General features: G+C 37.7%; 1 protein-coding gene across 6 annotated transcripts in view; it reads left to right on the top strand.

The window, feature by feature from the left end:
- The window catches only part of LOC134225134 (semaphorin-5A), a 659,484-nt gene that overhangs the window by 575,508 nt on the left and 71,559 nt on the right, over positions 1 to 12,417 (top strand). The window contains exon 2 of one of the 6 annotated variants that reach the window (XM_062704958.1): positions 11,711 to 11,742. The exons of the other annotated variants lie outside the window; for them this stretch is intronic. Coding sequence (XP_062560942.1) covers positions 11,723 to 11,742 — 20 coding nt within the window. The 5' untranslated portion in view covers positions 11,711 to 11,722. The remainder of the gene's footprint in view (positions 1 to 11,710; positions 11,743 to 12,417) is intronic. 6 annotated transcript variants of the gene reach the window in all.

Genomic DNA, 12,417 nt, shown 5'->3' with positions numbered 1-12,417 from the left:
AAGCCTATGCTTCTTCTGGATCGCCGAATAGGGCAAAAAAACGCGAATTAAAAAAACTGCAAAGGCACGTAGAGAGAAAGTGATATTGGAGTTTCGAAAGTTGTGGATGCAGCGATGGCACTTTTGGAGAGCCTTGATGGCAAATTGCAAAATAAAGTACTAAGTTTAGCAATTGTGATGTCCCATCGCGAAGTGCAACTTGGTGCAGCTAATATCGAATGTCATTAATAATATTTAAATATCTTCAACCATGTTGGTTAAGGTTAAATCATACCCAGATTTTAATATTAGAACCCTAATGCTTTGGAAAAAAAAACTCGCTCATAATATTGAAGAATGCATTATGCTTGAGTTTTATTTCATGCGAAATCACGATGTTGCATTCCAAAAATGATTAAAATCTGCCGAGGTCTATGTTATATTTATACTTCAAAATTATCTCTTGTCTTATGAGAAGAACATTGCATTTACAAAGTGACGCATAAGGATGATAACCTTACATGTCGTAGTTGCTACTCCGTGATTGACCTGAACAATCGCAATTGCATAGAGAGCCAATTGCTGAATCATGATATATGCATTCCAAGAAGAAGAAGAAGAAGTGCACAGTTTAAAAGCTCTAATGGTGGTTAATAAACGGCGGTGGCCACGTCCTTTTGGGCTACCGAAGATAGGAAGGAATTGAAGATGCAGTCACTCGCCCACTGCAAACCAAAACCACTTCTGCACTCGCCACGAGAATTTTATTGGAATCTACGGGATAAGTTCTATGGAAGAAATTCATCTTCATTAACGGGTTGCCAATCTAATAGTAACAAAAGGGTGGAATATTCAAATTGGATGCCGAAGCGATGATTTCTAACCGTTACTGCTAGAATTAGTCAAGTTGTAGATAAAGGATAGAAGATGGAAACGGTATTCACTACATTTCCAATCTTTGCGATTGCTAAAACATTAGAAATATATGGAGAGAAAAAGTTGGAGAATTGAACCTGAGATTGATCCTACGACCTGCTGCGTATGAGGCAGAAGTAACGAGCATATGATCAACTTTTCTTACATGTTATGAGCACATCTCAAAATAGAGTACATAAGAGCATCATTATCGGTCGCGAGCATTTTAATCACCCGCGCAGCGCTTTCATTTTAGTTTCGTCACTCGTTTCCGTATCGGTCACTATTTTCGGCTCTCAATTTGGTTGCTGTATTCCGTACCGGTGACGTTTGACAGTTGACAGTTCATCAAATAGCAGCGCTCTTATCGCGCTACCAAATTTGGTCACCTGTCAGTCGCGCTACTGTTATAGCAGCGCGTTTAGTCGCGATAGGTAAAGTGTCAAGTAATGATACTGCGCTGCCAAACGGCTTAAACTCACCACCGGTAATCTTGCTCTAAATCCGTATCATTTTGTTATGTTCGTTTGCTATGGCAGCTAATACACGAATGTGAGATTTCGGATAAACCAGCAAGATTAGTCAAGGCGAGTTTGATCGGGTAAAACGAGTGTTTCAAATTACATGAATGCTTCCGATTCTTCCCGGAACATTCAGAGTTACGCTTTGGTATAGATTCACTCTATTAGTGAGATTTGTATAAGATCCGTTCAGAAATGTCAGCATTGGTGCTTTGACACGTAACTTTAACAAGATGGAGGAAACCTGTTACAGTCATGAACACGCGAAAGCCGATGTACATGACAGAAAAAGACTTAAAAGAAGACAATGTAGCTGCACCACGAGTTTGCATCAATGGTGATCAGTCTTGTCTAGGGATGTTTGTATTATTCAGATACAGTTTCATATAACTTTTTCTGATATTTCGCAAGCGCTGATATATCTAAAATATCGTTTCAAATTTAAACAGAATGTGGCACATATAGTGATATCGAAAAATATTTCTAGAGAATGTGTGTGTGATTGAAAAACGGGAGTAAAAAGAGCGGATAAGTAATGCCGAATTTGCTTATCTGCTATATGATGACGTTAATTTTGCTTGAGTAAGGAATGAAGGCTTTTGAAGGTATGCGAGGATGCACAAGAAAGCGCCGAACGCAAGCGTGTTTTATCCATGCGAGAGAGTGGGTGTTTATGACATCCTAGCATGCGATATACAGGCAAGAAACCCAAATTCGGACATAGTGCGTTGTATTTGCACAAAGATGCGCTAAACAACGCATCAGTTAGTTTGACAAATCAAACTTCGAGAGAAAGTTCGGAGCTGCTATTATGGAGGTTATTGTATTCGTGTACTTTGTTTCACCGGAGATCTACGAAATCAGTACCAACAAAGGAATTCGGAGACGCATCTGTAGTAGGGGTCTTGGGCATCTTGAGACAGGTATGGTAAATGACATGAACCGAATAAAAGGGTACAGTGAACGTTCGCTAATTGGGTTTTTTCTAGTTGGGGCGTTTTTTAGTTGGGGGTTCGCTAATTGGGGCGAAACCCAATTAAAAAGCAGCTAAATGTCAGAATCTGATGTCAAAACCGCGTTGACGTTTTGTTTCCGTGTTTGGCGGGATCGATTTTTTTCTGGCGCTTAAAATTTTCCTTTGTTCAATGCAAAAAGTAAACAACATTAACCCTTGTCAAAACGCCCCAATTAGCGAACGGCATTCGCTAGTTGGGGTGAGGTCGTGCCCCAATTAGCGAACGATCACTGTATATACATTAGCCATTAGCCCTAGACGTGATAGTGATAAATGAGAGAATGAGCCTACAGTTTTGTGAAATATTTCGTAGGAGAAGATCGTGGTGTTGAGTTGCTGTGCTTTGCTGAAGATGGACACGATAAAATCGTAGTAGAAAATCATACTAACTTTGCACTCTATAAGACGCTCCGACCGTATTAACCACCTACAAAATGTGACGGCCCTCCACAGGTAGAAGACCAGAACAATACTCGTTGAAGCCCAACCTGCAGTTGGAGTCTTGGAGCATATGGAAGAGGTGAATGACCAACTGTTAGAGGAAACTTCATCTGTTCAAACCGGAAATATCTGATCATTGCCTGAATGTCGGGCAATATTCCAGTGGAAATGGTTTTTGATTTCCTTGACCTTTGAATGCCATGTTGCGTGCGGCAATTAGGCTATCCATGAGGACATTCAGCGATGGGACTGACAATCGAATTCAAAACAAAGTGTGTATGCAGTTGAACGGAACTCACTTCTGCTGTAAACCGAGCTTAACCTTTTCCTTTGAATTGATCTGTCAGTCCGGTCAGAATCTGTCAAAAATCAAGGTAAACAAAAATCGTCAGCTGATCACAGCTGTCTTATGGATTGCCTTATTTAATCTTTATAGTGGTATTATTACCAAAAGTTACAGCTCAATTCTACATTTGTAATAAAAGACAAAACCAAAGACAAGTTATAATTGCAGGAGACTAATGAAAAATCCGGAGAGAAAGGGGGATGTGTGGGGCAAGACAGCCCTGTTATATACCACTCTATATTATATACTGTTTATGCCGAGCAAGCAGCTAAGCATCGGCCCCCTCAGTCAGAGTCCAACAGTGATCCGAGTAAGGCGATACCTCCGCCGAGTGCAATGATGCGCAATGGGTGATTTCCTGGCGCTCAGCAGGTCACACAGTTGCCAAGGCGACAAAGATGCTGCGTCGCCGGATGAGTCCATCGATTAATATTTGGTTGCACTTCGGCGTATTGCAATCACTTGCTTGCAACTTCAGTTTGTACTTGGACAATGCAATTCGAAACCAACTGGTGTTTGGCATAAAGAGGAACGACATCCGTAGCCGGTTGCTGGAAAGAAGTCAGCTTAGGGCCGATGTCCACGTAGCGGTTGTTGACGCTTCGTGCACGCCGCGTTCACGCAAGGTACCCAGCATCAAATGGAGTAATGCACACGTAAACGAGAGCATGACTACAATTGATGCTGGATACCTTGCGTGGACGCCGCGTGCACGCAGTTTGAAAAAACGCTACGTGGGCATCGGCCCCTACATTGCAGGTCGTTCGTGATATCGCTGTCAGTATGGAGTTATCCAAAAAGGGTGCAATGATGTTATCGATCATTTAGTAATTTGCGTTCGAATATTTAGTAGTTTGTCAATAACTCATTCCAGAAGCTGAATTTCAAAATGTGTTGTATGGTGGACTTCTAGTGCAAAGGTTTTTGTACAACTCTGCCTAATGGTTTGTTGTTAGAATTCAACTAATAAAGGAATTATAGCGCCAGTTGCAGTAGCTTAAAGTGAATGATTGCAATTTTGTTATCATTTAGTCTAAGTTACTGATACTATAGCTATAACTCCGTTACTAGTAGAATTCAAACAACGAACTATTTGGCAGAGTTGTAGAAAAACCTTCCCACTAGGAGTCCACCATACAACAAATTTTGAAATTCAGCTTCTGGAATGAGTTATTGAGGGTGGACCTGAAATCAAAGGCAGTCAAGGAAATCAGGAGGTAAACAAACTGCAACATCAGCCACGTAAGCGGAACCATTCGTAGATGCAAATAAACGAAGGGGAAAATCGTTTCACTCGAAAATCAAACAGTGGGGGTGGCATTAGTCGCTACAGTTGTGGTGAGAAGTCTCACCCTACCGGTTCTGCGGGATGAAATGGCACCTGGAAACCCGGATAAAAAACAACCATAAGCTCCATGGTGCAAACTGTACAAAAACAATACAATTCATGGGAAACAATAAAAAAATATTGTTTATGAATTGTATGATTTTTCGAATAAATAAATTCATCTAATGTATACACAATAAAACTACAATAACTTATATTTCTTCGAAAATATATGTTGTACCTATAATAGATTTACAATATTTTTTAGTGTTTGTCACATTTTTGTTTGTTGTTGTTTTCTTTGCATTTAACTTTTTGAAATTAACGAAAATTTGTGCTGTTTCTTGAAAAGGATACAGGTAGGAAAATCGGCAAAAAATATTATCTTTCCAATTATTTATATAATATAAAACTTGTCATCTACCTTTCCAGAAATGTACAAGATTGTGAGAATCCTGCGTGTGGCGGTCGATGCCGAGAAGGTAAAGTTCATCATCGGACGGGGCGGCTGCGCAATCCCCGAAATTCAGGACCGCAGCCGGGTGTTGGTGCAGATAGGTAAGCAGCGCAACGAGAACGGCCAGAACAATGTGTCGGTGATGAGAATCAAACATTGACCGGGCGAGAGACATGATCGCCGGATCATCTATGACGATCGCGACCGGTTGGAGGTGACCGTGATATTATTGGCGCTTTGATGTTGCATGAAGAAGAAGAAGCAGAAAGATGATAATCGAAAAAATCTCCACGGGAAATCATACGGAGAAGTTTTTAAAACTCTTCTAAAAATTCTAAAAGCAATTTAATTAAAAACGGTAATCAGTACGGGGTTGAACTTTTTTCTACTGTATAATAAACACAATATTTCTATTCGAAATTTTATTTTGTAATATTACACTTGAAACACAGTATAAGTTTAAGTTTTAAAAACTTCTTCGTATGATTTCCCGTGGAGATTTTTTCGATTATCATCTTTCTGCTTCTTCTTCTTCATGCAACATCAAAGCGCCAATTGTCATTCGTCCAACCAACCCTCCCCAATCCTACCCAGAGCGGTAAATTGGTTCAACGTCCAACGTGTGCGATCTGAGATCCGTCGCCTAAACTCAAAGGCATAGGTTAAGAAAGAACAGTTTTAAAATTACAGCGAACGACAAAATAGGTTCGATTTAACAAACAACATACAGCTGAATAATAAGGAGGAGTAAAGTTACTAATCGAAAAGATTGCAAACCGCGATTACAAAGAGTAACTTGGACCACTTGAACGAGAGTGAAGAATACTTTCGGACGAACGAGACTTTTGCACCGGCGGGCCACGAAATAGCATAAATGGTAATTTTTCTTTACTCCTGGTGCTGGCGTGGTTTTCGCGCCAGAAAAGACAGTTATAAAATGGAGTGCATTGGTTGATCAAGTTGACGCAAATCTCGGAACACACGGGAGTTGAAAGGCTTCCAAGGCAAAGGCTATTGGTTGTCTTCAAGACTAGAATCGCATTTTACGCACGGGTAAAATCTATCATTTAGTAATCTGCGTTCGATCATTTAGTAGTTTGTCTGTAACTCATTTCAGAGACTTAATTTAAAAATGTGTTGTATGGTGCACTTCTAGTGTGAAGGTTTTTCTACAACTCTACCTTACAGGCAGAGCTGGCATTTCCTCACACACTGTGCACAATGAGGAGATTGCTGGACCAGCACAAAGTTGTGCCACTTAGTGCAATATTCTTGGAAACGATTTTGTTTTCTATGAAGCTCGCTAAAATTTTTTGGAACAGAAACATACTTCGCTTTTGAAAATTAGTTAACTAACGTCTCAGTTAGAAAGGACGAGGTTTTAATAAAGTTTGGCGCTCCATGCTAAATTGGCGAATAAAGAGAAGAAGAAGAAGCTAAAAGATTATATTTGAAAGGAATGGCACGGGAAAGCAAACGGGTAAATTTTGAAAACGCTTCTCGAAAATTCTAGAAGCAATTTAGATAAATGCGGTTAGCATTGCGGGGATGAACTTTCCTTATATTGTATAAAAACACATATTTTTGATTTTGAATTTTATTATGTGATATTGCACTGATGTTTAGAATTTGTGAGAAGAGTTTTATAAATTTCACCGAGCACTTTCCCGTGCCATTTTTTTTCTAATATCTTTCGGCTTCTTCTTCTTCATGCAACCTTTATTCGCCTGGAGACGGAAGGGCAATTAAAACTGTTTATTTTTAGCTTGGCGTAAATCAAAAATCTTTTCTAAAACTATTTTACACAGAATTGTGCAAATTAAACAGTGTTTTTCAATGAAATTGTGTGAAAACTTTCATACATTGGGCATGATGCTAAAAAAAAAAAATTAGCACTGAAATGAAATAATGGAACTTTATATAAGTTCAATGTTTTCTGTTTTTGTTCCGAATTTAGAACCTTTATATTTACCAAGATTACCTGCCGGAAATTGTATTTAGAAATCGTCTCGTCAGTAACTTATTTTAATGCAGGTGGGGCGGAATAATGCTGGTAGTACAATTGCATCTTAATAGTTTTGCCCACAGACATCCCAAAAGCCAGCAAAAACAAAAATATCTTATTACGCATAAATAGTATCAACAGCTACATTTAACTTTCTTTGGCAATGTTTATTTTCATTCTGTTTGATTCACCGTTTTGTCAAAACTCATTGAGGAACACGGAGTGTTTATTTCACCATTTATCTTCAACTCTTCGTGTCTGACAAATGCATTCGATGCAGAGTAGAAACACAAAGAGTACTCACTGCGTTGTGGAAGAGAAAGAATGAGCGATAAGCGAAACACACTCTCTGCGGTCTTTTTGAGGAGTGCAAAAGACACGCACATTTCGACTACTCTGAGGAGTATGCCAGCCCTGCTTACAGGTCGGTGATTGAGATCCACTATTGAAGAAGTTTAAGCGCTAGTTGTAGTAACTAACATTAAATGATAACAAAATGTTAATGCGACTAGCGCTATAGCTCCATCATAAGTAAAGTTCAAACAACACTACTAGGCAGAGTTGTAGATAAGCCTTTGTATTAGAAGTTCTTCATGCAACACATTTTGAAATTTAGCCTCTGGAATGAGTTCAAGACAATCTTCTTAATGAACGAACGCAGATTCCTAATTGACGATAACATCCTTAGAGGTGTCAACAGTTTATCAGCCATTATTCTCCTTTAAAATATTCTAGAAAGCCGCATCGTAATTGAGCTCCAACAGATATTGTCGACAGGTTAGATTTTTACTTACAGAAACTCAACTATCGGGATCGCGCTACTCGAAAAAATGTTCGGAAATGATTCTACATATTCCGGAAATGAAAGGAACGCAAAAAGAAAAAAGTGTGAGTTCAGCGGATAGAAGGAACTTCGGAAAACATAAAATTCACTGCATATCACGCGTATCCATTTAGATCGTTGAAATCCCTTAGGGCGACAAACAGAAACTACATCATTCTACGTATTCTGCTCTGATACATCACGCAGAGAAAATCTACCTTTTTGAACTAAAAAATAAAATTATTGAAATATTTTTTGAACTCAAATATTTTATTTTTAAAATCAAAACTGAAATATATTTAATTCAAAAAAATTCATTGTTGTTTCTATTGCAATCCAGTATAAATAATACAGTACATTATAAATTAGTTGGTGAAGTAAATATTTGAAAAAATTACAAATTTAATTATTGTGGTTTTATTTTCCACACAAAGCCTAATCAAAAATAAAATAATTGATAATCACAAGAAATTTATTATAACATTTAAAATGAATTTTTGATTACTATATATATATATTTTTTTAATTTAAGAAAAATATTGTTGAAAGCAAAAATTTTTCTTTTTGGTTTAACAATATTTTTTGTACAAACAAAAAAATATATTGTAAATTCAACAATTTTTATTTTGAGTGCTGTTTTGGAATATTGTAGAAACAACAATATTTTTCGTCTAATCAAATCTGTTTTTTGTTGAATTCAACTTACTTTACTTTGTCAGCAAATTGATTCCGGCAAATTCCTGAATTCGGATTGAAGCAGTCAATACACCATCTTTAATGGTGTCCGATGTCTACTGCAATCGACCATGAAAAATATCTATATCGCCTCGCTAATCACACGCTGTGCTGAGGCAACTGAGTCGCAAGCTGGAATACAAGGGGCTCCATCTGATTTGTTTGGACAATAATTGCTCATGAAGGAAATATGGAACTGGACATGTTTGTTCAGCGCCAAGTGGGTACACATGCGACGAGGATGACTACGAAGGAAAACAGGAAGGTGAACCGGAATTGAGCTACTCAGACCAAGAGGACAATCCAGATTTCAAGGCCACTCACGACGAAAGCAGAAAAGGGTAAGTCGAAAATGGTATTTTCTTTGCGTGTTTAGAGAGTGGACGACCAAGTCTAAAAAATCCGGAAAAGGTGGCACATTCTGCAAAAAAGACGATAAAACCCATACAAAATATGCCACGATATATGTAGTATTTTTCAGGATTTTTTTTTCTTGGAAAAACCTGTATCGTAACCTTCGGTTCTAATGAAGTTTGTTCTTGTTTCTTTTTTTGTTTGTCCATGTTCGTAACATATTGAGAAAAAACAGAAATGTTTCACATGTATGATACTTTTAGTCGGGGCAAGTGAATTGAATAACTCAAACTTATTCGATTCACTTGCTCTGTCAAAACATAGCATTACTGACCATTTTACTGGAGTCAATTGTATGTTTTTGTCCCAAAAATATCCTTTAGATGCTAAAACTCACTCACGTTTCTATCGTTCATAGGTCGGTGTGTGTATCCGGGAATCAGCCATATAAAGGAAGATGGGACGAAGACGCCTGAATCTACAGTACTTCAAGCGGATATTCCTTCCGCTTTCAGCGAAAGTTACGGACGCTTTCCATAGAGTTTTGGATCAAACTGCTCGACCAAACAGTGTAGCTGCAAGAAGTTGAACTAAATTAGATAAGCAATGCATATCAAATAGCAAATAGAGAAGAGATTTGTTAAAACTACGGGAGGAAAAGAAAAATTAGGTTATATAGAATGGCGTCCGTTAGCGATCGCTGAATAACCGCAAATTTCAATGGCCAGAACAGACAATTCTAATAATAGTATATTATATTGCATTGATGGTAGGGTAATTTGATTTTTACGGGGATTATTGTTTATGTAACAAAAGAATATATTTATGCTTGTCCAAACATCCAAGAAGCGCCCTTAAACTTTTTGAACAGAACATGAACATGAACAGAACAACACATTTGAACAGAACAGTGCATGTTTGTTTATGCGCTGTACGATCAGGATTGAAATAATTATAGAATAGTTACGAGAATATACATAACAGAAAAAGAAACTATTATCATTATATATATGCTTCTAGTTATTAGTGTAATATGCTTAATTGAGGAAATAAAATTAACATTACAGTATACATCATACAGTAATATAATCTCATTGACAATATTTAATTTACATTTATAAAGCTGTAATTCCACGAAAAAAATACATTTTATTGTTTTGCAATTAATTAACAATAAGCCTTTTTTATTAGAAAAACAATTGATTGACAATAAATGTAATAGTTCTGTTCAAAGAACTATAACAATATCGAAACAATAGAAATAATTGTTTTGTGTTCTAAAATGTATGAGAAAAAAAGGATTTTTTTACTGTTACGGTAACTAACAACCCACCTTTTTTATTGTAAAATCCTCAAAAACAATAAATTCTATGGTATATCACAATATATTGTATTGTATTTTTAATGTAATACTCACATCACTTTTTATTGTAATTTTAATGTATTCTTTCGTATTGTAACAAAAAAAGTTATTGTTTTTTTATTGTACTTTTTTTTGGGAAGAGTGTGCATGAAAAAATCCGGCTCAAAACCAAGTGGTGCGCGATCGGGCGGTAAACAAAGGTGCAAACAAATTTCGTATACAATTGCGATAATAACTATAATGCTGTGTGTTCGGTAAATAATAATGCGGTCCAATGAGAGCTTGAAGTAGCTCGAAGTTTCTCCTTATCCTGCTCATGCCCATTTGATGACAAAAAAGAACGAGCAGGGCGGGAACAGCTTCGAGCTGCTCATTGGACAGTACTAATATTCCGGTAAATAACACTCATCTGTCACCCTCACATCTAGCACTCATGACCAATGTATTGTGTATCCGGAATAAATTTATACCGCTTTTTATACCGAAGTTGGATTTTTCTCCAGATACAGGCAACTTTCCCAACTTCGGAAGTAGTGCGCTGGATTCCCCTAAAGATGCGCTAAACAACGCATCCATTAGTTTGACAGATAAAACTTCGGAAGAAAGTTCGGTTCGGAAGTCCGGACTTCCGAATTCTAAGTTGGTGCTACGCCGACAATATCATTGTACGTGGATTTCCCGATTGGACCCGACCGTTCGAATTAGTCGCTCCTTGAACGGTCGTTGAAATTGCCGTTTTCACTTTCACACCCATCTTCATAGTAAAATCTGTCAAAACTGACAAGTCTGCCACGTGTTTTTTGCTGTTTTCCTCGGACTTCTCTTTCTTTTTCCGATGTTTTGACATCTGTTTTGATAGACAAGTAGCAAAAAACAAGGTAATCTACCAAACATTTATTGAGTTTGGCTAACCTTGCTGGAGAAGGAAACGTTTGAAATAGGCAAGTGAACCGACCTTCGAATCCATTGGTCAAGTAAATCCACAATATCAATTTAGTAGAAAACCGAAATGGGCGATTAGCGAAGTTGGATTTTTCTCACAATCCGTACGCTAAACCAAACTTCGGAAATGATGCGCTGTTTTTATTTGGTGATGCGCTATACAGCGCACAATACTTTCGAAATAAGATTTAGCGTACGGATTGTGAGAAAAATCCAACTTCGCTGGCGGCCAATTCGGTTTTCTACTAAATTGATAATATATGTCCTCTTATTCAGTTTATATATATTTTATCATACCCGTCTCAATCCTTACATATTCCTCCTATTCTACTCTCTTACAATTATTATCTGTTTCATAGTAAGTTTTTTTTTCAGCACAAGCTTTAAAGTTTCGATCGAACTAAAAATACTAAGCAATTTTCTTTTACCACATTCCAAAATATGCGTAACACTATTTTTTTTTGACTATTTTTCTTTTCAATTACAGGTAACACATCAGATGCTTTCCAAATATTTACTGTAAGTAAGGAATTTATATACTAACATTTGAATTCATACTAAAACTTTAAACAGACACAAATAACATTAATTTAATAGTTAATAGTTCTTCTCGGTATCCACTCAGTGGTCATTAGTGCACGTGCTGGCAACTCCTGACCAAGCACGTTGAATATTATGTACCCTCATTTTTTGACGAGTTGATGTAGAGAGCCGGTGTTGCACTGCCGGACTGTGGTTGACTAAAGCTCGATAAACAAATATGACCTGGCAGGCACGACGCCACCACCAGGGTCCTCTATTGGAGAAAACATGTTGTCATGGTACAACATTGACACCCAACTGTCAAGTGGAAGTGACGGAATGGCGATAATCGACAATAGTGCTGTCCAATGAGCAGCTCGAAGTAGCTCGAAGTTGTTCCTGTCACGCTCATGTCCGTTTGTTGACAAAAAAGAATGAGCAGGACGGGAACAACTTCGAGCTACTTCGAGCTGCTCATTGGACAGCACTAATGCCGCATCCAGCGGTGACTGATTGTTGTTGATTTGAAAGTGAATTTAAGTTTGTTGCTTACATGGCACTGTATCAGTTTCATGTAACAATGAAGTGAACTGGATTGTGGACACATACTATATGAAAACAGTTGACCGCGCAGACGATGTGCAGCCGCATCCAGTGCTTTGGTTAAGTGGT

Source organism: Armigeres subalbatus, chromosome 3 (genome assembly GCF_024139115.2).
Source record: "Armigeres subalbatus isolate Guangzhou_Male chromosome 3, GZ_Asu_2, whole genome shotgun sequence".
Taxonomy (NCBI): Eukaryota; Metazoa; Arthropoda; class Insecta; order Diptera; family Culicidae; genus Armigeres; species Armigeres subalbatus.
This window is presented reverse-complemented; position numbering and strand designations above follow the sequence as displayed.